At 39.7% G+C, this 27,146-nt stretch overlaps 1 protein-coding gene across 1 annotated transcript in view; it reads left to right on the forward strand.

The window, feature by feature from the left end:
- The window catches only part of OR9Q1 (olfactory receptor family 9 subfamily Q member 1), a 151,926-nt gene extending 127,177 nt beyond the window's left edge, over positions 1-24,749 (forward strand). The window contains exon 3 of the mRNA XM_055356163.2: positions 22,562-24,749. Coding sequence (XP_055212138.1) covers positions 22,585-23,508 — 924 coding nt within the window. The 5' untranslated portion in view covers positions 22,562-22,584 and the 3' untranslated portion in view covers positions 23,509-24,749. The remainder of the gene's footprint in view (positions 1-22,561) is intronic.
- The last annotated feature ends 2,397 nt before the right edge of the window (positions 24,750-27,146 follow it).

The following is a 27,146-nucleotide window of genomic DNA, read 5'->3' on the forward strand; positions in this document are numbered from 1 at the left end:
ATAACCTGTGAGTCAGCCTGATGCCTTGTAGCATATTGTTTCAGTTGGTCTTAGATCGAAGACCAAAATCCTGAACCTGGCTTGTAAGGCTCTAAGTAATCCAGCCCCAACCAACTGCTAGGCTTGCCTGGTACCATACTCTCCTTAGCCCTGCCCTGGCTTAAAGGCTCCTTCCAGTCATTCAAATACCTGAGTATGGCTAATTCCATCCTGTCCAGGGTCTGCTCAGGCCACTTTGCACCCTCTACTCACTTTCCTACCAGGGTCGCTCCTACTGACATTCAGATTTCAGCTCACTTGCTCAGTAATCCTCCCAGGCCTTCCCTGATGGGGTCTATGAACCTCTTATTATTTCTCGTAGCTTTATGTATCTCTCCTCTGTAGCACTTAACATAAATGTAATTTTACATTTTTCAGTGATTAATATTCAATAACTGTCTATTTCCCCAATTGGATTGTAAACATCATGAGGGCAAGAGCTGTGTCTCTTTTGCTCATCATTAAATCCTTATCCTCTAGTAGTAAAAATAATACCTGAGAAAAAGGAAAGAAGGAAGAAAAGAAGGAAGGAAAAGACAGAGGAACGAAGGAAGGAAGGATGGAAGGAAGGATTATGGAGTGGTTGAGGTAGCCTCTGCTTAATCCTACACATCAGGCTTATAAGTTCTGTTTGATGACCTGTAAGCCAAGTGAGGATAGCCCATCCTGTTCAGAAAGAACTGTATATTGCTGTTTCAATGACTAGCAGCCTCTACCAGCAGGTCCTTTCCTAATGAGGCTTGAAATACAGATGGAATGTTTTTAAAGGACTCTGAGAACTTCATTTCCTGAAAACTGGAGAAGCAGACGTGAGCAGGGAGGTGCATTAGCTGATGCTTTTCTGAGAACTTCAGCTAAATGGCAGATGAGACTTTCTCCCACTCCTCAGGCTTCACTCCTTATTTGACACCTTCTCAGGCTCTCTTAGTCAGGGATTGTTGGCTATGGCAAATAGAAATCTATTCAAACTAGCTCAGCAGAGTGAGAGTTTTTTTGTAAAGCTAAAGTAGGCAATTTCAAGGATAAGGAAGCTGAACTGCTGTGAGGCCTCATGGGAACAAGACTCCAGGAGCTACTGGGAACCAAAGCTTCATTCTCATGTCTCTGGGGTATCATGGTCCAACTCAGCTCTGCTTCACTCTGATTCTTTCTGTCCTTCTTTAAACTAACTTTCTCTGTTTCTATGGTGCCTCAACATGGCCACTAGCCCACAAGCATACATGAGTAGTCAGTTCAAGTTCTCACCACCAAACTGACCATGGTACTTGTGTTTTTTGGTTAAAATTCTCCAGAGAATAAACTTGGGTCAACAGGCCAGCCACACTATTGGGCAGATTGTCCACTGTACATTCAAATAAGGTCTGGGTCATGTGATATAGCCACCTAGGTCTGCTTTTTTTTTTTTTAACATATTTTTCATAGGAAGAGTTTTAAAAGAAGTGGGCTATTAGTCCTAATCATGTCTATTATACAGCAAGAGTCCAGGTCCTTGCTATATCACATATCTTTGAAGAGACTACCAATCCTTACCATAAGTCTCTTGAATGCCTCTACTTTCAGCAGTGGATACATCATAGCCAAAGGAAAGAAATGGGAACTTTATGATCAAGGTGGTTCCATCTTCCAGGCCATAGTTCACTGAAACAGGGGAGGCCGCCTGACTCAAGATGGGCTAGTTTGAGACCCTTCTGCAGGAATTTGGAATTGGAACTACGAAAGACTGGTGTTTCTAAGGGGCTGGACTTGTACTATATACAATTGGAAACTGTGATTAGCCACATTCTGTCATGTGGACTGGGTTGCAAAGGAATCAATTCTTCAGGCATAGAGAAATATGAGGCTAATGTGCAGAGAGAAGCAGAAATGAGAGATGAGGAAGGAACACTCCCTAGGTTCCTGATAGCTCTTCACAAATAAGTAGTGCTTTCTTAACTTGGCTGCATTTTTGCCAGTGGGTTATGTGAGATTCTTTCCAGTCCTTACAATAAGTCCTTTTTAAACATCTTACAGTCACTTGAGTTGGCTTCTGACACTTGCATCCAAATATCTTAACTAATATAAAAATCAGATGTATCCGGACTAACGTGTAAAATAAGACCTTCAGAAAAAAAAATGTGTTGTCTTCTGAGACAATGATGGGAACAGTGGGGACTTCCCCATCCTGAAACTGTCTCTTGGTATGTGCTGGCAAAGAAATTGGTGAACTACCATCACCTGTTATTATCTGAGACTCAGATCACATACCTCCAGAAATGGAGATGTTAGGGGTCTTGGCTAAATATCAGGATATTAAGAGTATTGTTGCTTCTTGCAGGGTTTTGTAGAGAGCAACTCAATAGAAACAAATTCTTGTCTAGGACTTCCTCATATGGGAAGATACAGAAGCCACCTAGCATGAGCTTACAGAATTACAGAAGTTAAAAAAAAAAAAACCAGTCATTAGATTGATGGTAGCTTGGAGGGATTGAGAAAGCTTTAACAGAGCTCACTCTTCCTGCAGGCAGCCAACCATGAGTCAATTCATGAAGTCCAATTCAGGGACTTTGAATTTTATTCAAAAGGTAAGGACATTGGCAGCACAGGGAAAGAATATTTTGGCTTTGGGTGAAGAATTGACAAAAGAGAATTTGAAAATATAACAGACAGACAAGTTTGAAAGCAATTGCCACAGTCTAAAACAATTTGATAGTCACCTGGTCTAGAATGATAGCAGTGAAGATGGAGGTCAGGTTCAAAATATTTTCTGGAGATAGATTTGAAAGGATTTACAGATGCATAGTGCAGCCGACTTAATTTTTAAAAGATACTCGTACCAAATTACATCCCATCCAATGTTCTCTTCCTGCAATAAGATACTGATAGATGCCTCCGTCAAGAGGTGGGGTCTATGATCTTTTCTCTTGAAACTGAGCAGATCTTAATAACTAGTTCAACCAGTAAAATGTTGCAGAAATGATGCTCTGTGACTGCTGAGGCTGGGCCATGAAAGGCAACATGGCTTCTGCCTAGCTCTCACTTTCACTTGGAATGTTTGCTTGTAGAACTCAGCCACCATTTTGTGAGGAAGCCTAGACTACATGAAGAGGCCATGTGTGGAGTGTTATGGTCAACAGCTCTGCTAGCCCCTCAGCTGTAGCCAGCACCAACTTTTAGACATGTGATTAAATGATCCTTCAGTTAATTCAACTTTCAATCCTTGGGTATTTCAGTTGAGGCCTTGACATGTCCTAACTGAAATCCTGGATCAGAGAACCCATGAGTGATAATAAATGATTTTTGCAATTTTAAGCCACTAAGATTTGAGATAATTTATTACGAAGTGATAGATAACTACAGATTGAATGTGGGCTATAGGAGGAAAAAGTAAGTCTAAGATGATTCCAAGAATTTTGATCTGCATGAGTAGAATATTTGTTGTTGTTGTTGTTGTTGTTGTTGTTGTTAGAGGTAGAGACTTGCTCTGTCACCCAGGCTGGAGTACAGTGGCATGATCATAGCTCACTGTAACCTCAAACTCCTGGGCTCAAGCCATTCTCTCATCTCAGCCTCCCAAATTGCTAGGACCATAGGCATGTGCCACCATGCCTGGCTAATTTCAAAAAAAGATTTCTTGTTTTTGGTAGAGTTGGGGTCTTGCTATGTTGTCCAGCCTGATATATATATTTTTAAAGTGAAAACACGAGTTCTCCTTTGAATATGTGAAGTTTGAGATAGCTTTCCCTCGCACTCTCTGCTTTATCCACACTGGCCTTCTTGGTATCGCTGAAATGTAGCAAGTTCACGCCCACCACAGTCTACAATAATGAAATCCTCAACAACCATTTTGTAATATATGACAGTGACTTCATGGTCACAAGTAGACCGAACAAGAGATTTCACTTAACTTAATAAAGCCAACTAGAGTAATCTCCTGGGAACTTGGAAGTGAATGGAGAGAGTTAAGAGTTCTAATTGAATACCCTTTATTTCTTTCTCTTGCCTGATTGCCCTGGCCAGAACTTCCAACACTATGTTGAATAGGGGACACAGGGCGGGGAACATCACACACTGGGGGCCTGTCTGGGGTCGGGGGCTGGGGGAGGGATAGCATTAGGAGGGATACCTACTGTAAATGACGAGTTGATGGTGCAGCAAACCAACATGGCACATGTATACCTATGTAACAAACCTGCATGTTGTGCACATGTACCCTAGAACTTAAAGTATAAAAAAAAAAGATATGTGACATATATGTGACTGAACCAAAAACATTTAAACTTGGGAACTGTGGGCTTAAATGTTCTACAAGGCAGAGTAGGTAGAAGGCTCTGATCTTCAGTGACAGAAAGAGACAGAGAGAGAGAAGAATGAGGCAATGGCATAATAGGTGGACAGAAAATACTGCCTGAATTCTCACGGGATTTCCAGTGGAAAATCTTCAGCCCAGCTGTAATCGTGGCTTGGCTTCTGAATACACATATCCTTATAATAAATTTCCTTTTGTTTTTGTTTTGCTCAGGCTTATTCTGTTTTTTTTTTTTAGGCAGAGCCTTACTCTGTCACCCAGGCTGGAGTGCAATGGCGCTATCTAGGCTCACTGCAACCTCTGCCTTCTGGGCTTAAGCGATTCTCCTGCATCAGCCTCCCAAGTAGCTAGGAGTACAGGTGCCTGGCTAATTTTTGTATTTTTAGTAGAGATGGGGTTTCGCTATGTTAGCCAGGCTGGTCTCGAACTCCCGGCCTCTGGTGATCCTCCCACCTCGGTCTCCCAAAGTGCTGGGATTACAGGCGTGAGCCACCGCACCCGGCCCTCTGGTTGATTTCTGTTACTTGAAACTAGAGAGTCCAAACTGATATATCCAATTAATCAGAACCTCCTTGTTTCTCCAGAAAGCAACACCAAGCTCAAGGCTCCTCAAAATAGCATTGCTCAGAGCTTTCCTCGCCTCCTTAAAGCATGTATAGAGCTCCACGTAGGTGCTAATTGGCAACTGGATACTGATCACACTGACTTGGTTAAGGTGGCTAAATAGCTTACTCATGCCATTCCTATGTGGAACCTTTTGATTTATATTTTAGAGAAACAAGAAAATAAAGGAGTTCTTGAAGAAGGTTCCTAACAGTTACACTAACCTTCTTTGTAACTGTGTAACATGCTAACATACCATTATTGTCATTCGTTACGAGTAACAGGAAGTCATTATAAGTAAAAATGTCCTAACTTCTCTGAGAAAATCACCTTTCATCTTTTGGAAATGTTACGTTTTGTTTGAATGTATTATCTGTAATCATACATGGAAGGAGACTCGCTCTAATAATGGGTTTTCACAGTGTTGAATCTCAGGCTTTCTAACTTGCAACAGCAGCAAGGTTGTGGTTAATGAATACATGCTGCTAAAATTGTTTCAGAGCGAGGAATAGGAGGGAGCCTTGTATTGGTGAAGCTGTCTATGCCACGCTATGGTAGTTGGAAGAAAACCTTTCTGGGTCTTTGGAAAAGGTAGGGCACTAAGGGAAGGGTGATTTTATTTTCTGACGCTGTAAAGAGCAGGAAAGGCAGAGGAGTGAGAACAATGTTCACTACAGTGCCAGCTGGTAATACTAAGAAGGTTATTTAATACCTTCTTTCTGAAAAAATGTGACATAAGAAAAATGAAATAATAATTTATATATTTTGAGTGCTTCCTATATGCCAGGTGAGAAACTAATGACATCTCTGTAAAGTTGGTGGGTGTCAGGTGAGTGACCTTGGGTAACCTTCATCCCTCCTACCCCGTGTCTTTGTTACTGTTTCAGCAGAATGGGGAGAATCACATATTCTTGGCTCTTCGCAGAGCTCTTCTGAGGACAAAATGGAAGGGACATTGTTCTGAAAGGTCAAAGGTATCCTGTAAATATAAGAGCTTAGCAAGTTTTCTTTCTTTGTCTCTTTCTCTAGTAAGAAAGATGGGGTGGAAAGAAAGTGAGGGAGAAGCTTTGTTTGGAATTTACAGAGGGGTGAAGCAGATAGGCAATAAATACAATAAGTACATCATATGTTATGTTAGAAGGTGACAATTCCTATGGTGAAAACGAAGCCAGGGTCAGAAGAATAGGGAATGTGCAATTTTAAGTGTCTTGCTCAAATTCTAATTTTAAGGTTCAGCTCAAATGCTACTTCCTTGGAAATCATCTCCCCTGAATTTTATCCTGGTATGGGAATGATTGATTACATATATGGCTTACCTCTAACAGTAGAGTATAAAATTTTTGAAGGCAGGAAATATGTGTGTGTATCTGTGTGTGTGTAAATTTCAGCCCTGGTCTCTAGACCACCTTTCTTAATCAAAAATGAGAAATGACTGAATGTGCAGATGGTCCTCACCTGTCCCCTTCCTGGCTCCACGTTTGTCAAAGGAGTTTCCTCCTGACCTTGCTCTCTTCCTTTTTCTTGTCTGGACATTTTGAGACTCATAAAAAATGCATGTGCATCTGATGCTAAGAATAATTACCACAATTTCTCAGCTGCAGAGAGCTGGTAAAGGTCATGCCAACTTGCTGTCCGTGCCAGTTGCTTCTCTGGGCAGTGCACTTGTCCTAGTTATTTTTCCCTAAGGTTTCCTTTGTGTTAAAGATTAAAGGACAAACTTGATGAAGTGCCTGATTCCAGGGAGGGCAAACTAGAGGCTACAGTGGGCCTTGCCTTTTCCTAGGTGGATCAGTTTCCATTCTACCTATTCTAGGTAAATAGCTGGGCGGGGGGCCATTCTCCCAGGACACAGCTGGCGAGGGTGGCAGAGCCTGTGATTCATGACATTATTCTGACTGAGGAAACTGGACCTTGGAAGATAAATGATTCCTCATGGGACAAGTCAGAACTAGAATTCAGGCTCCCTTAACCATTCTTAGCGATGGCCCAACTGGGTGTACAGCTTTTAGAAATGAAGATTGAAGAGAAACCTTCTCTTTTCCTACATGAAAGGTGCTATTTGCATATAAATAATCCCAATATCAGCAATAATCTCTCCTTGGAGACCCACACTGGCCACGGATTGGCTATGACAGTGTTGGGGCAAAACAAACTAGTAGAGTCTTAAGCTGGAGCTGGAGCCTGCAGACAGAGGATATTCCCCGACCTTGTCTCGGCTTGCTGGGGTTGGGGGGAAGCTCATGTAGGGATTTATGGGAAGGGAAAGAGGAGGAGAAGAGAATGATAAAATTAAATCCTTCCAGGTTCCTGTCTTCAGGTGGTCAAATTATGATTATTTCATATTGCTTTGAGGAGTTAATAAGAAAAACAGATGGTGATATGGAAGCCCAGAGTGATAAGAGACTTACCTGGGACCACATAGCTAGTCAAGGATGGTGGTGGGGATGGGGCAGGAGGTGGGAATGAAGAACCACGTGTCTGGTTGCCCATGTAGTGCTCTTTTTCTATATCCTCACCTTAAGATTACAATCAGTGAAAGAGCAGAGGTCATGAGCAGACAGAGAACAATGAACAAGGAGGGAAAGAGATTCTTCAGGGAAAGGTGAGATGGGTTTCAGGTGAGGAAACTGATCAGGTTCACCTAGTCCACACCCATCCCAATGCTGCCAAAGCAAACCTTCTTTACTTGTCATGTGCACAGTGACTATTTCACATTGACCTTGCTGCCCAGGTGTTTTCAGCAATATCAAACATTCTCTCGGTAGTCCAACACTAGAATTTTGCCATGGCTGCTCTTAATTAATGAGCAAAAAATTCCTGCATCATCACTTGTCAAATTGAATTATAAAATAGTTCCTTGGTCGCATGCTTGTTTTTTCTGCAAGACTCTGAACTCCTTACTGTCCTTTGAACACACCAGGCATGGTCTCGCCTCAGAGCCCTTGCATTTGCTGTTCCTTCTGCTAGAATGCTATTCCTCCAGATGTCTGTATAACTTGCTCTCTTCTCTCTTGATTCCTTCAAATCTTTGCTCACTTATTACCTTTTAATGAGGCTTTCTCTGATAACCCTATTGAAAATAGCAACCTCCCTTACTTCCTTTTCTGTTGTATTTTTCTGCATAGCACACCACTATCTGATATAATATATGTTTTCCTTTTGTGTTATTTTCTGTCACTCCACAAGAATGCAAGCTCATAGGAGCAGGGTTCTCCACTGTGCCCTCAGTGCCTAAAGCAGTCCCTGGAAGATAATAAGTGCCCAGTGAATATTTGTGGACTAAATGACAAGTGAGTGAATGTACTCCTGCAGGTTAGACACATACATCATGGTTCCTGGCATCTAACACATGCTTAATGCCTACAGAGTGAAAGATAAATTGTGTTTCTTCCAGGAGTTCTATTTAAAACTGTCCCTGATCATTTAATATTACCTCCTGTGGCTTCATGACTCCTTGATCCCTTTTGTGAAGGGACTGTTTAGGCAACAGTCTCTCCCACATTCAGAGCCCTCTGATAATTTCTGTAGACATTTACTGAGCTGTTCTCTGATTCCCCAAATAGACTAAGTTGGCTAATTGTTTGCTCCTGCAGTACCCTCTCTGCTGTTTTTTTGAAGCGCACAAACCGCTTATTGTTACTTGTTTGATGTCTGTTTTCCCCGATGGGCCTTAAAGGTTTCAATAGGGCAGGATCCATGTGAAACTTGCTCCCTGCTGTTTCCCGCACTTCCAGTCCACTATCTATCTGACACTCGTTGGACAGTAAATGAGTATTTGTTGACTGAAGGGGCCAGGTATCGTTAGCAGTGCCAAGGAGGGATTAAAATATGTTCTTTGACCCCAGGCACTGGATTGAGTAATACTTTAAAGACATTTCCCGCTACCAAGTACCTCAGTGAGCATATCTTTTGGGAAATTCCTTCATCTGAGGATTTGACATTTACAAAATTATGTACCTTCAAAAGTTATCAGATTGAACAAAGGAATTCTGCTGTTTATTCAGCACAGGAAAACGATAAACTGCTACCCAGGTTTCTCTATATTTACAAATTGCTTCTCCGATGTCTTTCAGCTTGCAGGAAAGAGGCAGAGACGGTGGGTCACCAAAAAGTCTCCTTGGACTAACCATATAATAATGATAATGATGATTGCTACTAACTTTTTTTATTGTAATAGATGGGATCTGGTTAAATACATTGAGTGCACAGCCTAGGATTCTCAAATATTTTTGTTAGCATCTTATCAATTCCCATGATTTATGTTTTTAGGTAGTCTCTTTCTTTTAAAGACTTAATTGGGGTTATTACAAAAATAACACATTTTTGTTACAATAAAATGAAAGGATACATACAAAGTAAAAAAGGGAGAGTGGCTCCTTTCTTTTACCTCTGTTTCCCAATCTTCTTGCCGAGAAGTAACTCCTATTAGTTTTGTATGAAACTTTTTATACTCATCAAACATTTATTTACTTTTTGTATTTCAACAAAAATTGTATCATATTTTATATCATCTTCTGCAACTTGCCATTCTACTTTGCAATTATGGATGTCATTGTAACTTGTTAATTGCAAGTATCTCTTCTTATTAAAGGCTGCAGATTATTCACTTATTTCCCTAATTTTTTCCAATAACAAACAATGTTGCAATAGACATCTTTGAATGTGACTGGTTATGTACTCATGCTCAGCCTCCTGATGATAAATAGTTAGAGGTGGAATTGCTCATGGATTTGGGTTAATTTAGTCAAGGTGGAGCCCCATTTCCCACAATTTTATTTTTTGCATAGTTTGGTTCACTGTGGGCTATGGGAAACATTTGGCATGAGATTCAAAAGGAGGAAAGAAATGAAGTCGGAACCATATTCTTTTCATGCTCTGAGGATCAGTGAAGGGGACCAGGAGTAGGGGGTGGGAGGACAGGGAGACTGCTTGATTTCACACATTATTTATTTGTATACATGTATGGCTTACAAGTACAATTTTGTTACATGCATAGATTGTATAGTGGTGAAGTCAGGGCTTTTAGGGTATCCATCACCCGAACAACATACATTGTAGCATTAAGTATTCTCATCATCTACCCGTCTCCCACTCCCTCACCCTTCCAAGTCTCCATTGTCTGTCATTCTACATTCTATGTCCGTGTGTACACATTGGCTTCCTTATTACCTTCCACTTATAAGTGAGAATATGCAGTATTTGCAGCAACATGGATGACACTGGAGGCCATTATCTCAAGTGAAATTAATCAGACACATAATTAATTTGCAAATATAATATGCCAACTGTTAAAATATTATTTATTAGTTTCTTTACCCCTGAATTTGACACTTCATTTTCATACATTTCTATATTTACTCGAGTTTGGTTTTAGTACTTTTCTGTTACACAAATATATTTTAACTCTGAAGTATTATTTAACTCAATTTCTTTAATTTCTGAAACTTTGGGGTTTATTTTGGTATCTGATAGGGCAAAATATCTCATTCTTTTTCAAAAATTTCTTTACTTTTCTTATGTATCTTGGGTTCTAGATAAACTTTTAGATCAGCTTGTCATGTTTTATCAATATATCAGTCATCTATTGCCATATTAACTTACTGGCTTAAAACAATAAGCATTTATTATTGCTTAATTTTTCAGTTGTGTCTATGGGTCAACTGACTATAAAGTGACTAGTGCTTCCGGTTTTAGCTGGGTAGGCTCATGCATCTATGGTCAATTGTGGATCAGGTTGGGGCTTGGCAAGGTTTTCTCACGTATTTAGGGGTTGCCTGGCTGCAGGTAGTCCTTGGCTGAAACAAGTGTGCTTTCCTCTATGTGGTGTCTCATCCTCCAACGGGCTAGCCCAAGCTGTTCCCATGGCAATGGCAAAGGTCCAAGAGTCAAAATAGAAGTAGAAGTGTGCAAGGTCTCTTGAAGCCTAGTTTCAGAAATGGCACACCATCCCTTCAGCTGCATTTTTTTGGATGAAACCATAAAACCAGCAAATATTCAAGGGTGGGGAAATAGACTCTATCTCTTGAAGGTTGGAGCTGCCATCACATTGCAAAAGGCATTCAAAAGGGAGGCTGTTGATTGAGGTCATCAATACAATCAACACGGCAACCAAACAACATTGGCAAAAATCTCCTTGAGAGTTTTACTGGACTTGAATTAAAATAATAGATTTCATTCCATGAAAACTGACACATGATAAACACTCATCTACCCACCATCCAGATTTGTCAAATCTTAACATTTTGCTTTATGTGTGATTTCAGAAATAACTCAGTAAAGATATTCTTGAAATCCTTTGTGTTCCAGTCTCTGATCCTAGTCCTTTGTCCTCCTGCAGAGCTAACCACTACCCTGAATTTGCTGTTAACATTCCTACACATGCATTTATGTTTTCACTCCATATTTGTATCTCCAGAATAACCAACAGTTTATTTGTATTTATTTGAAAACTTGACATCTGTGGTACCATACTGTTCTTATATTCAAACTGCCAGCAATTTGTTCAACATGATGGCTTTGAGATTTACCCATATTGATATATGTAGCTTCAGGTCATATTTAATTTTTTTGTTGATCTGGTATGGGTGAAGCGTTCCTTCTCATAATTTAAAATCACCTCTACAAACTGTGTTTTTCTCATTAATCAATTCTAGTGGCATTTATTTGTTGTTTTTTTTTTACAATGCCTCTTTTTTTTTCCCTTTGGACTGGCAATAGGTTTGTCTATTGTATTGCAAGAATCCAGCTCCTGGTTTATCAAATCCAATAAAAAATTTGTCTTATATGTTATTACTTTCTACTAAAAATTTTTAAAATTTATCTTTAGCTTCTTGTGGTTGTGTGTATATTTTATTTATTTTTTTGTAGTCCATATTGTCTAATACATGCATTTCCGGGCCTAGTTGTCCCCCTTAACTGTTGTTGCTAAAATTCACAGGTTTTAATAAGTACATATCAATGTCAATTATTTTTAAATAGTTTGCAATTTCAGGATGAGCCTCACATTATCTCAAGTGTAACTGAGAAGGCCATTTTAATATGTCAAAATGACTGATACTCTTTTTAGCCTTTATTAATTTCTGTGTGCCTTATATTGTGGTCAGACAATGTGTCTTGTATGATTAACACAAACTTGACTGACAGTTGATTGGATATTGAATTCTAAATTCAAAATAATTTTCTCTGATTTTTAAAGACATTTTTCTTTCCTCTGGCTTCCAATATTCAGTAGAGTGGATGCCAAATTTGATGGCAGTCTTGTTCTCATATAGGTCACTTGCTTTGTTGTTTTTTCCCCCTCTCTAGAAACATGTAATGGATTCTTTTAATCCTTGAGTCCAGAAGTATGTTTTGTTCAGTACTGGTATTAGAATCTTGGTGAGCTCTTTGGATCTGAAGGCTTAAGATTTGTTTTTAAGCTCAAAGAAATTTCCTCCTTTTTTCTTTTTAAATATTATCATCCTCTTTTTATATTCTCTTAGAACTTTTATTGAGCAGATATCTATCTTTTGTGCCTCTTAACTTTTTCATGGTTCTCTTTCCCCCTGGTGGCATTTTTTGCTTTAAACTCTGGGAAGTGTAGCAGGTTTATAATTTACAGTCTTAATACAGGTGTGCAACAAAAATAACTTCTTAAAATTTCATTTTAACTGAATTCAATCTTTTCCACTGAAGGTAAAATGAACCTTTTCCAAACCAAAGCAACTCACTTTCAGTTTTGAACATAGTACATTCAGGATTTAAACTGTCAATTCAAAATTTTTTCTCATTTTCCCCCTTCTTCTTCTCCTTTTTGTTCCCCTCTTTTTCCAGGATGTGATCTAAATTCTCCGGGGCTTTACATATCACGCTGGCATCAGGACGGGACATTTAGTATAACTAATTTGCCTCTTCTCACTGTTCTCTGTAGAAAGAAAGCTGTTTTTTTTTCTTTTTTTTTTTCCTTTGGTTCTTATTGCCATTGCTCCTATCTGCTGCTGCCATCCATGATCAAGCCATGGATTCTCTTTTAAGAGACATACAGTCTGCATTCTCTTTTTATGGCCCTCAGACTCCTTTGGTTTTTGAACCCTCTCAGTGACTTTTAATATGGAGGTGTCAGGATTCTGTGAAATTATCTTTGTCCCTCTGCTTAGAAGTCTCCATCAACCATGTTGGTATGTTGCTTTGCTGCCACGGTGGATGCAGAGAATCTCTAGATGGCTTACCATAAATTATCCTAGGAAGTGAGGCATACGTATCCCTTTTTTCAGATGCTTCTAAAAATGAGACGAGGACTTGTATCATTTACAGACCCCCTCACCCAGGTTTGGGGGGTACTGGGACATTGACTCCTTCTTAAGGATCCAGGCAACACCTACAATCTAACTGCGATATCCTCTGAACTCCTCTCCAGCCTACACATAACATTTTTTTTCGAGGAAGAAAACAACTCTTTATCATAGTGCAAATTTTATGCCCAATGGTATAAACTCTCTGCTTCCTGTCTTTCACGATTGCTATTATATTAAGATTCATTTTCAGGAATTCCACAGAAATCCTTGTATCCTTCTACATGGTGTCTCTTGCAATTAAAAGCTTTGCTGTCAAAATGATAATTTCTTTAATGCATTGTGATATGGTTTGACTGTGTCCCCACCCAAATCTCATCTTGAATTGTAGCTTCCATAATTCCCATGTGTTATAGGAGGGACCCAGTGGAGATAATGAGTCATGGGGGTGGTTCCCCCATACTGTTCTCTTGGTAATGAATAAGTCTCATGAGATCTGATGGTTTTATAAGGGAAAACTCCTTTCGCTTGGTTCTCATTCTCTCTCTTGTCTGCCACCATGTAAGATGTGCCTTTCACCTTCTGCCATAATTGTGAGGTCTCCCCAGCCACGTGGAACTGTGTGTCCATTAAACTTTTTTTCTTTATAAATTGCCCGGTCTTGGGTATGTCTTTATCAGCAGCATGAAAATGGACTAATATACATTAAAAATCTATTTAGAAGTTCAATTAGTTCCTTTATTCCATGATGTATCAAGCCCACACTTAAAGAAAAGCATATGACAAGTAATCACTGCTTTCTGAATTATGGAGGTCAAACAAGGGCTATAAGGAACATGGAATATTGAGGGGTGGTGGTTTTGGGACTCATTGATGGGAAACTAGCACTTAAAATCTCAGAATATTATTTGACTGAAATTGATCTTTGGAAATCCTAGATAGTAATAGATTTTCAGATGTGTCTATGATTATTTTGTGGGACTGTCAACACTTGCTTTATGACACCATCACAACTCTCAAGATGTCTGGCAGAAGCTGGTGACGGCATATTGTAGAGGGTTTGACAAATGTAATCCAATGTATACACTTCACCTGCTCACTCTCCTTTTGTGCCCTCATCTATAGGTTTCACTCTCTGTGACCTCCATTGCTGCTGACCCTGAATTGGGTGATAGCTTCCTCCAGCAGCTGCTGATTTTTCACTTTGCTCTGTATATGATTCTGACCAGACTAGTTTTGATCCTGTTCTCTGACTTGTTCATCAGCAAGTCCATCTAAACATCTGCAAATCAGGTCTCTAGGCAAAGATTCCTCGACCTTTTTCTACCTTTGCCTCATACAGAACTGCAGTTCGGTTGATTGTTGAGACTACAGGATTGATCTATGTGTGCAGCAGTAGGCAAGTCCCTTATAGGGGAGAGGGCCGTGACCATGTTTTAGACTATAGTGAACCCCAGGCTGACCATTCCAATTTTATAGCCTGAGGACAAAAAGGCAAAGGAGGCCCTGAGGAAAGGTCTTAATAAAGCCAAGTTGTTCTAATTACCTTCATAGCTCTGCAAAACACTCAACAACCTCCTCTGTTGTACTAACCATCTGGGCTCTCATTATCATTTGCAGGTGTTCATGCAAACTAGGCATGGAACCAGGCCCCCAGAGGTAGAGAATTTTCCAGCCAGAAGTTTTCCATAAAGTCCAGCTCTAGGGGAAGCAATGTAAGACAGAGGCTGAATATCAACAAAGAAATTCCATATTTTAATGGGGGAAAATATTGATAAATACTTGAAATTCCCTTATGTAATGACAGCAACAGGGAAGGCTAACATCCTTAGAACATTAACATTGAGCAAAATGGGATGAAAAGCTAATGAGGAGACAATTGCATAACAGATTTATGAGTACTGTCATCCAGACAAAGAATGCTTTGTTGTCTCTGAGGATATTTCCTGTATTTCCTTATATGATTAAAAATGTTATATTTTGTTTGAATGATTTGTAATTTTGTCCTTAAGTGAGAAATTATATGTGAAATGCATGGCATATTCTCTGGCACCCAGTGGGCACAGGGATGTTGGCTATTCCTGTGGTCATCAATTATTATTAGTGTGTTCTACATTAATTAAAATCTAGACAGAAAGTTTTATAGCAATCTTAAAGTAACGGTTGTTATAAACTCTACGATGTCATTGAATGTGTGTAGATTCAGACCAGGAAGCAGAAGAATGATTAAATTTGGGAACTGTATGGGAAACACCATCCTGATTACTAACTATCAGGGTACGTTAGTGAAGTGTGTTTTTATTTTCTCTCTTTATTTACTATTCTCCATGCCTTTTTGAGGTTGGTATTATTATTGCCAATTTGTAGATGAGGAAGTCAAAATACCAAGAGATTTTACATATTTCCCAAGATCCCTGGCTCCAGAAAATGATGGAGCCAGGACTCAAATGCAGGCAATCTGACCCAGAACTCATATTTGTAAGATTTTTTTTAAAAAAATGTTGTGGGTACATAGTAGGTGTATATATTTATGGGGTACATGAGATATTTTGATACAGCCATGCAATGTGTAATAATCACATCAGGGTAAATGGGGTATCCATCATCTCAATCATTTATTCTTTGTGTTACAATCAAAGTATACTATTTTAATTATTTTAAAATGTACAGTTAAATTATTAGTGACTGTAGTCACCCTGTTGTGCTATCACATACTAGGTCTATTCATTCTATTATTTTGTACCCATTAATTATCCCTACTTTCCCCATATGCCCCGATACTTTAATCCAAAAATTATAATGATTTCTGTCTAGTAAACTATAAGTGGTAAAAAAATTTACTGGTTGGAAGGGACAAATAAAAAAATAAAAGCTGTTTACATTTAGGATTAAAGTACTCTTGGGTATGAAAAAATCATCATGGTCATGGTATTTTCTTTTTTTATTTTATTTTATTATTATTATACTTTAAGTTCTAGGGTACATGTGCACAATATGCAGGTTTGTTACATATGTATACATGTGCCATGTTGGTATACTGCACCCATTAACTCGTCATTTAGCATTAGATATAGCTCCTAATGTTATCCCTCCCCCCTCCCCCCACCCCACAACAGTCCGCAGTGTGTGATGTTCCCCTTCCTGTGTCCATGTGTTCTCGTTGTTCAATTCCCACCTATGAGTGAGAACATGCAGTGTTTGGTTTTTTGTTCTTGCGATAGTTTGCTGAGAATGATGATTTCCAGTTTCATCCATGTCCCTACAAAGGACATGAACTCATCATTTTTTATGGCTGCATAGTATTCCATGGTGTATATGTGCCACATTTTCTTAATCCAGTCTATCGTTGTTGGACATTTGGGTTGGTTCCAAGTCTTTGCTATTGTGAATAGTGTCATGGTGTTTTCTAAGAGCCACAAGGAACTCTGAGCTGAGAGCTTCTTCCTGGCCCCCTGAACCCCACCCCCTCAGCCAAAGGAGCAGATTCCTAACAAGTCATATTTTCTATCCCAGGGTGGGAGGGCATAGCAACATTTTACCAGGAGGGTTTCAGAATTGCTGTGGACCCACTGTTGCCATGTGCCTGCCGTTCTTCCTGTTTTCTAATGGGAGCATTTATTGTGGTTATTCTGCCTGTTCACCAATACATTTTGGGTATTTGTGGGCAGACATATGACTTGTCTTTGTAGTTAGTAATTCTTTAAACCAAGGGGAGCTGCACCTGGACCTGATGGAGATCATAAGATCCTAGACTTTGATCTTGATGTAATTTGTTGAAGTTTACAGGTCGGGGTTTGGGGAGCTTAGGGTGATGAAGAGTATATTTTGTATGTGATTTGAGAGGGTAGAATAAGAGTATTTATGGACAATAGGAATATTGGATCATCGTTCATAAAATAAACTTCACTCCTCTCCAACTGTGAGTAGGATAAACTCCCCTGCTCGGGGATGTTGAGCTTGACTATGTGGCTTGCTTTGACTGGTGGGACATGAGTAGACCCAATGCAAGCAAAGACTTAAAATGTGCTTGTGTAATGGGGCTTTGTCTGCTTGTGATTCTGCCATTTTTAGAGGCATATGCCCTGCATAGCTTGCTGACCCAAATATGAAGAGAGACACATGAAACAGATTGTGAATCAAGCTGCAGCTTGGTCAAGTTATCCGAGCCCAAGCCCAGCCCAAATAAGCTAAATCCTCTCTGGCCACAGACCTATGAGTGTGAGAATAAATGCTCATTGTTGTGTGCTACTGAATTTGTGGGGTGCTTATTACAACACAGGAGCTAACTAAGTACCCCATGGTCAAATACTTTTGAGAATTGTTGCATAATATACAGTTCATTTTGGAGATTTATAAAGGATATTATCATACTAAGATCTTCAAAAAATTTTCTAGTGAAGATAGTCGTTTAACTTCATTTAACCCAGCTTCTCAGACTTCTTTTAGCATTGAATCCTTATCTGGTATGTTAGAAGTTAAAAAAAAAATAAAGTTTACTGCTGTTTGACTTAATTTTTCTCTATTAGAGAAAATTTTTCCCTTTGTTGAGGAAAGTATCTTAAAGGATATCTTCATAATGAAATTTAAGGACTTTCAGTGCAAGGTCTAAATTGAAACTCTTTAGAGCTTAAAGATTTAAGGCCGGGCGCAGTGGCTCATGCTTGTAATCCCAGAAATTTGGGAGGCTGAGGCAGGCAGATTACTTGAGCCCAGGAGTTCAAGACCAGCCTGGCCAACACAGTGAAATCCCGACTCTACTAAAAATAAAAACATTAGCTGGGCATGGTGGTGCACCCCTGTAATCCCAGCTAGTAGGGTGGCTGAGGCATGAGAATTGCTTGAACCTGGGAGGCAGAGGTTGCAGTGACCTGAAATCACGCGACTGCACTCCAGCCTGGGTGACAGAGTGAGACTCTGTCTCAAAAAAAAAAAAAAAAAAAAAGGAGATTTAGATTATTATGCACAACAATATATAAAAAATTTTTAGCCTCTCAGTGGATTGGGTAGGATAGGGATTTGGAAGATTTTGGAACTCGGAAAAGAGAAATACAAACAAAAGATTTTCTCAGTGGAGAAAGCAGTGGAGTCAGATGGTAGCAGACAGTCTCAAGGTCAGGAGCAGTGTCACTCACTCTCCCTGGAGTATCCCTTGGGCTCTCCTGCCCATATATGTGCTGACCCCCTTTCCTAAAGAGTTTTGCCCATCATTCCCCCACTCTGTCTTCTGTCCAAACTGACAAAGTCCACCACCTCTGGGAAGCCCTCCCCAGTTTACCCTACCTGTAAGTAATCTTGCCCTAGTAACTTACCTGCTCCTTGATTGTTTACTACTATCCCCATAGTAGAGGGAATAGTATTCCCATAATACTACTATTCCCATAGTACTGTACCTACTCCTTGCTTAGGAGTTTAGTACTTGTTATCTTATAGAATGGATAAGAATCTCACCTATTAGACTGCATGTTCCTCACAGGTAGGCATTGTGGTTTTTTTTTTTTGTTTGTTTCATTTCACATCCCTTGCTCTCTTTTAGAACTCTTAGCACAGTGACAAGTCAATGTACCACATGGTTCCATTTTCTCTTGGTTATCATAATTGTCAAAGAGGGCAATTATTCTGTTTTTCCTTATCTTCCTTTTTTTTTGAATTGAGACATGTCAAAATTCAATGACTCAACAAAATGCCTATGAATTTGTGGCTAAAACAATACTATTGTGTCAAAGATGTAGAGAGGTGGCAAAAGCTATGCCAATAAGACAAACTTGCCAATTTCTCCTCTCAGCAACATCCCAGGCTTTTGTTTTCTCCATGTGTTCATTTGCATTTAAAGAAAAAAAAAAGGGAAAGATTTTAATGAGGCACTTGACTCCCAGAGAGGGCAAACAGAAGACATGATGTGTCTTGCTGAGGTTTCTGTGTAGGGTACCCAGTTGGCCCTCCTGGGTAATGTGGAGCAAAGTCCTGTGTTTCCAAAGCACACTTATTCCAGATATGGCCACAGTGGTGAAGGTGGCAATAGGCATAACTTCTGACATTGTTCTGATGGAAGAAATTAAAGTTAGATACATCTAACTCCTCAAAGGACCATGCAGAACTAGGATTCAGGCCTTTTAAACCCCACTCAGTGGGTGTATGGCAGGGCTTTGAGAGCTGTGACTGGGAAGAAAGTCTTTTCTACTCCTATGAGAGGGACTAGGTGCCTAGTGAGAAACCTACATGTGCAATAATTGCCTTTCCTTAGAGACCACTTTAGCCATTGATTGGAGACCTCAGAGCTTTTGTAGCAATTATTAGTGTCTTCTCCAAAGAGATTTGTGTTGGAGCTGGGAGCCCACAGGAAGAGGCTATTCCCCAGTCTCTGCTGTCGCTGCCTGGAATTGAACAAAAACCAGTGAAGAGTGCATCCTAATCAGATTTTGCAGATCTGGAAACACAAAGAATAAAACGGTGTCTTTGGCGGAAAAGAAGTGGCTAGAAGGATCTTGAGGATGGTGGGGTCCAGGGACTGACTTTCAGGCAGTGAAGTTATTATTGTCCCCATATTGATGCACACATTGTGTGTGCATGTGTGTGAGGAATGTAGGAGGGAAGAGGACACTGTGGCTTCAGGAGATTTGCTTAGCATTATAACTGAGCAAGTCTGGGAGGGCAACAAGAACCACCCAGACTTCCTGATGCTCAGCACAATACTTTTGCCCCTACACCCTTAGGATTTCTCCAAGCAGTGGGCGAGAAATGACCTTTTAGACATTAAGGAAAAGTAGTGGACAAAGAGAGAAGAGGACCTGCCAGGTAAAGATGTGGAATTCAGGTGAAGAAACTGACCTGGTTTTCTTGGTTCCTGCTCCATTCAGATCACCAGATCCAATTTCCTTTAATTATCATTTTTTTCCCAATAGGTCAGTCTGACACAAGCATAGCTGCCAAAGTCTTATGCTTTAAAGGTGATCCAATGTCCTTTCTATCCTGTTGCACTACAACTCTGCCAAAGAACTTACTATTAGCTCAAAAGCCTCTATCAGTCTTCAGATATTAATAGACTGCAGAGCTGGTATTTATGTTTGTTTAATTAATGGTGGACACCTTCTGAGTAGAGGCTGTTGGAATAATCAGGTGATGCCGTAAAATCTTGTTATAAACGAAACAGAGCTTCTGTGTAGTTTTGTTTCTAATGGCCGTTCCACCACTTCTGAGCTGTGCAACCTTGGGAATGATACTTAAGCCCTTTCTTTCTCAGTTTCTTTATCTGTAAAATGAGGATAAGAAAAGTTCCTACCTCATGTAGTGGTTGTGGGGATTAAATGAGTTAATATAGAAATAATTTAGAATAGTGTTTATCTGTTTTCTATTATTAAGGACAATATCAGTTCTTATAAAAGCATTTTTGGTAAATGAAGAGGCTCTAATGAAGGTAGCAGCTTTCTGCTAAGTAAGCACATTGTTAGGTTGAGGATAAAAGTATAAACCCAAGAATGCCTTATGGGCTTCGTGACTGTTGATCAATTTTAGTGAGTTCTTAGACTTCGGGCATTTTCTGTTTTTAAACACTTTCACAAAAATAAAAGTAATTCATTGAACATGTGTATAGCACATTTCCCTTTGCAAGGTGCCTCATATATTATTTGGTAACTTTATTCCATGAGAAAATATTAAGCCTTTACCATGTGCTGAGCTCCAGGAGCATGTGCTCTGACCAGGGAAGGCAGACAGGAGAGAACTTTCCTGTAGAAAGTGTGATCTGGGTTGAGGTTTGAAGGTAGGGTAAGAGTTGGCAAGGACTTAGAGGATGCGAAAGAGAAGGTGTTCTAGGCAGAAGGGGTTTGTCCTGCTGAAAGTGCAGAGATGTAGGAGAACCTGGGGGAGATTAGAGAAGCTGCCAATAATTCAATACATCTGGAGAGAAGCGTGAGAGGGTGAAGTGTGGCTGTGGGTATCAGGATTTAGAAGCAAGAAAGGAACATGAAGAAATAAGCAGAGGAGATCTCACAGAGGCATTTCCAACATGTGGAGGAGTCAAAATATTATCCCATCCTAGATTACAGTAATCTATTGCATATTTCAAAATAGAGGCAAATAATTTGCATATTTTGAGCTTTAAAAAGACAAATATTTAAGGTGGTGGACATCTAGTTACTCTGATTTGATCTTTACAAATTATATGGATGCGTTAAATTATCACAAGGACTCTCCAAAAATATCCTTTCCATGATGGGCACCGTGGCATGATTTTTAACAGGGGAATCAGATGTGATCAAATTAATGTCTTAGAATTATCACTCTGACCACAGTGAGGAGGAAGAATTTGGAAGAAGCAAATATATAGACAAGGAGAATAATTAGTTCCACGGCTGTTGTTCTAATCCAGGTGAGAGTTGGAGAGGATTTGATATCAGGGAGGAGTTGTGGTCACGGAGAAAAAGGGATAGAGTCCTGACATGGATATTACCATGGTAGGCAAGAGACCATGTGTCAACACTTGGTGGAGCAATAAGGAAGTTTCGGCTCAGAATGGCTATCTGGCTTGCAGAGCTCACACAGCTACTTAGCAATAGACGTGGGAGAATGTGCACCCCTGTTCTGAGAATGTTTACCTGTATCTGTTTTGTCAACATGCTAAGATGACTCTATGCCACAGGACTTCGTTGATGGCAGGAGCTAAGATCAGTCATCTCTGAAGCCCTACATCACACCTGGCATATTTTATATATATATATATTATATATATATTTATATATAAATATATATTATATAATATATACTATTATTATATATAATATATATTTATATATATTATATATTTAATATATGATATATATATTTATATAAATATATAATATATAATATATAAATATATATATCATATATAATATATATTATATATAATATGTATAAAATATATATTATATATGATATATATATAAAGAGAGAGAGAGAGAAAGAAAGAAAGAAAGAAAGAGAGACAGGCTCTCACTGTGTTGCCCAGGCTGGAGTGCAGTGGTGCCATCTCGGCTCACTGCCAAGATGGGAGCTTTGACCTCCCAGGCTCAAATGATTCTCGTGCCTCCTCCCGAGTAGCTGGGATTACAGGTGCTCACCACCATGCACGGCTAATTTTTTTTGCATTTTTAGTAGAGATGGGGTTTCACCATGTTGGCCAGGCTGGTTTCGAACTCCTGGGCTCAAGTGATCCCACTGCCTCGCCTCCAAAGTGCTGATATTACAGGTGTGAGCCACAGCACCTGGCACACCTGGCATATTTTGTCCACAGTATATTTTCAATAAATGTAAACTAGAAATACAGGTAAATCCTATTTGCACCTTCCTAACTTGCTTCCTAACTTGCTTCCCATTCTACATGTCTCAGGGACCACTGGTGTCATAGCAGAGATGAACCTCACCTTGGTGACCGAGTTCCTCCTTATTGCATTCACTGAATATCCTGAATGGGCACTCCCTCTCTTCCTCTTGTTTTTATTTATGTATCTCATCACCTTATTGGGGAACTTAGGGATGATTATTCTGATCCGCATGGATCACCAGCTCCACACTCCGATGTATTTCCTTCTGAGTCACCTCGCTTTCATGGACATCTGCTACTCATCTATCACTGTCCCCCAGATGCTGGCAGTGCTGCTGGAGCATGGGGCAGCTTTATCCTACACACGCTGTGTTGCTCAGTTCTTTCTGTTCACCTTCTTTGGTTCCATCGACTGCTACCTCTTGGCCCTCATGGCCTATGACCGCTACTTGGCTGTGTGCCAGCCCCTGCTTTATGTCACCATCATGACACGGCAGGCCCGCTTGAGTCTTGTGGCTGGGGCTTACGTTGCTGGTCTCATCAGTGCCTTGGTGCGGACAGTCTCAGCCTTCACTCTCTCCTTCTGTGGAACCAATGAGATTGACTTTATTTTCTGTGACCTCCCTCCTCTGTTAAAGTTGACCTGTGGGGAGAGCTACACTCAGGAAGTGGTGATTATTGTGTTTGCCATTTTTGTCATCCCCGCCTCCATGGTGGTGATCTTGGTGTCCTACCTGTTTATCATCGTGGCCATCATGAGGATCCCTGCTGCAAGCCGGGCCAAGACCTTCTCCACCTGCACCTCCCACCTCACTGCTGTGTCACTCTTCTTTGGTACCCTCATCTTCATGTACTTGAGAGGTAACTCAGATCAGTCTTCGGAGAAGAATCGGGTAGTGTCTGTGCTTTATACAGAGGTCATCCCCATGTTGAATCCCCTCATCTACAGCCTGAGGAACAAGGAAGTGAAGGAGGCCCTGAGAAAAATTCTCAATAGAGCCAAGTTGTCCTAACCATCTCCAAACTTGGAAAATCCCGAGAACCACCTACTCTGTAGTGTCAGAATTCTGGACGCTCATTATTTATAGCATGCTCAATGTTTAAATGAATATATTATGGTACTAGGTATAAAAAAGAACCAGAACTTTTAGCTCCAGGGAGAGGAAGGAAGACAAGGAAAAGTCAACCTGAAAAGAGATTGGAGTGGGAGTTTTGATTCCCAGGACAAGTGACAAAAGGATTTGAAATTAAAGCCTATGCAATCCAAATATGGCACACCTCACCTGTCTGTGATTACAAGAGTAATTTTTTTTTGCAAAATTTTTAATGAAAGATTTTCATCATATAGAAATGTTAAAAATAATGTGTAGGAAGTTTCCTATACTTAGTACTGAGATTGTGTAATTGCTAATATTTGCTGTCTTTACTTGGTTACATAGATGTAATCTATCTGTGAGTTTATTCATCAATCAATTTACTCATCAAACCACCTTTTTTTGATTCATTTCAAGGTGAGTTCCGCACATCAGCATTAGTACCCTTTACTTCTATGCACTTCAGAATGATATCATCAATTAGGATTCAATATTTAGATTACATTTATTTTTAATGATCAAACTATGGTCGTTTGATGATCCAATTAGCAAAGCTGACCCTGCTCAAGGTATGCCTTAATATCCTGGTAGTAGTTCTCAAGAAGGCCTCACACAAACTTCTAAACAATGCCTACAATAACATGTCTGTCAATTACTATCACCTCTGAATATATGCCCTGTTCTTTTTCTTCCTACCTATTACAGTTCTCTCTCGTCATATGGCATGACTGAAAATCCACTTAGCAAAGTTATACCATTCCCACTGCCCATAATGGCGTCTTCAGTGTCTGTATCATAGACATTGACTCTCTGTGTTCTGAAAGCTTTTTCCTTCAGGGAGGCAGAACATTGCTGCATTCCACATGGCGATAGGCAGGAGGGTGATCCTCGCCTATCCTGGGTCCCTGCGCTCTGCAGCAGCTCAGCCTGCATCCAAAGCCTCATAAAATCTGTCTGTTCTTAATCTTTACTTCTCTAATCACAGGGGACTTGTCTCAATCAAACCCAAGGCACTGGAAGAGAACAGGCCCCATCTATTAATTTTTTTTCATTTAAACAAATTTTTATACCTGGAACTCAAACTTCTTTTCCTGTCTCCTGGATTACTAAAAAAAAAAAAAAAAAAAAAAATCCAAAACCAAAATAACAACAACAAAAAATCCAGGGTACCCTGTATGTGATTGATATAAACAATCGTGGAAGGGGAAAGGTGGGGAGAGGGTGACGGTATCTTACAAACCTAGGATGATTTTAAACTCAGCCAGACAAAAATGCTGTGTGAAACACGGAATTCCAGTTACAGGACTTTAAATGGGAAGAAGATATGTGAAAGGTGGGAGACTCAGCATGCAGGTAGCCAAAGGATATTCAATGGAAGGTGGCTTATAGTAAAATAAAACACATCTGAATCTTTAAAGACATTATATTTATTCTAGAAGACAGAATATTTTAAAGTACATATTGTAATTTTCACAAGAAATATTTTATCCCTTTAATAGTGTTTTGTCTGGTTGTGAAAACCCAGGCTTAAAATTTATAGCTTCACTAAGGGGGATGATTAATAAATAGTATATGTGTCAATTGTGTTACAGGTTGTGTAAAAAATGTTAAAGAAATGTTGGAAAGCTTGAATCAGTGATATGAAATTCCCTCCTGGTTGTGTCTGTGTGAATAAAAGCAGTATACTAAGGAATTATTTGCTGTCTTAGAATCTACCAGAAGTCAGGAAGTACACGATGAATGGAAAGCGGCTACTAAGAGAATAAGTTGCCAGGTAGCAGAAAAAAAATTAATGCCTCCTTCTGATTAAATTCTAAACAAGTATCTGCAGATTTATGTTCAAGAAGGAAGGGCTAAGTGAAAAGGCTGTAGGAACTAGTGGTCATGAAACCCCATGTTGTATACAGAACATCATCTACTTTTTAGTCTATAAATAAAGCTCAGGAAAAGTTAAAAAATGCTTTCCATTTAGGTATGGAAGATGAGTCGGGGTTCAATTAGGACATTTTTAAGAAAAGTTGACAATAGGGAAGTTATCTGATTATAAATGGGTGTGAATATTTCCTTACATTATGCTATACCTTGTGTTGAACTCATCCAAATAAAACACCTGTGGTTCTTTTTGTTCAGTTATTTTAATTCTGGAATGGAAATCCTACCATTTTTGACAACATGGATTAACCTAGAGGACGTTATGCTAAGTTAAATAAGCAAGTCACAGAAGGACAAATATTGCATGATTTTACTTATATGAGGTATCCAAAAATATTATGCTGGTGCAAAAGGAATTGCAGTTTTTGCCATTACTTTCAATGGCAAAACCACAATACCTTTTGAACCAACCTAAGTCAAGCTCATAGAAGCAGAGAGTTGCATGGTGATTGCCTCAGCTGGGGAGAGGAAGAAATAGGGGAATTGTTCAATCAGCGTAAAGTTTCAGTTATGCAAGATGAATAAGTTCTGGCCACCTGCTGTACAACATAATATCTATAGTTAACAATATATTGAATACTTTAAAACATGTTAAAAGGATAGATCTCATGCTAAATAGTCTTACCACCAAAAGACCAATCAAGCAACCAAACCAAAAATCACAAACCCAGAAAACAACAAAAAAGAAAACCCACAAAAGAACATTAGACAATTTTTGGAGATGACAGATATATGATATGTGTATGTCCAAACTCACCAAAATGTATATTAAATAACTATTTTTTTTGTATAGCAATTATACCTCAATAAAGCTTTAAAAAATCTGCTTTTGGAAATCTGCTTAAGGGAAATCCAGGTTACTCAAACCAGGAAACACCATCTACTGGGATGTTTTGAATGTGGCTATAGTACCTAAAAGGAGAATAACAAGGTCTTCCGAAGAGAAACCTTGGACGTCCAGCTCACAAGGGAATAGCAGTGGTAGCGCCCATCTGCATCCTGCCTGGTCTCACACCAGGCGCTCAGGCCAGCTCCTCCCATTACCTTTCTCAAGTGTCTGCCAACACAGGGGGCCCTTCAAGGAGACCTCCACTATCAGGAGCCAGGTCCTCAGGAGCTGTCAAAGAAGGGACTTGTTGTTAGCATGACCTTTCTAGTGGGCCTCAGGAGGGCCTCCCACCCTTTTCTGCCCCAAACATGAATGAGATATTCTGGGGACCACACTACTTGGTACAAGAGGGGGAGAAGAAAAGCCACAGCTCTTACCTGGTAAGTGCGAGTTGGCAGATATTACTTTATTTTGGTTGCAGTGGATATGAGCAATATAGCATGATTTTTGAGTAGCCAAGAATGACCTGAGTCCATCTTAAATCCCTATTTTTTGTTTAAATTTCCTTTGCTTTAAATTAGTTGGCCTGACCTTTTCTTGGAGACTATAGGATATGATAGGAAATGTTGGGTGGTGATGGTCCCTGATCAGCTGAGTGTCCTTCCATAAAACAACTTCCTTGTTCTGTATCTCAATTTCTCCATCTGAAAAATGGGGGAGCAGGTTGATTAGGAGAATTATGAGTCCGTCTGTGGTCTCAGATTCTTTCTATCTAGGCTTTAGCCCTGTTAAATTT

The sequence above is a fragment of the Gorilla gorilla genome, chromosome 9, assembly GCF_029281585.2.
Source record: "Gorilla gorilla gorilla isolate KB3781 chromosome 9, NHGRI_mGorGor1-v2.1_pri, whole genome shotgun sequence".
Lineage (NCBI taxonomy): Eukaryota > Metazoa > Chordata > Mammalia > Primates > Hominidae > Gorilla > Gorilla gorilla.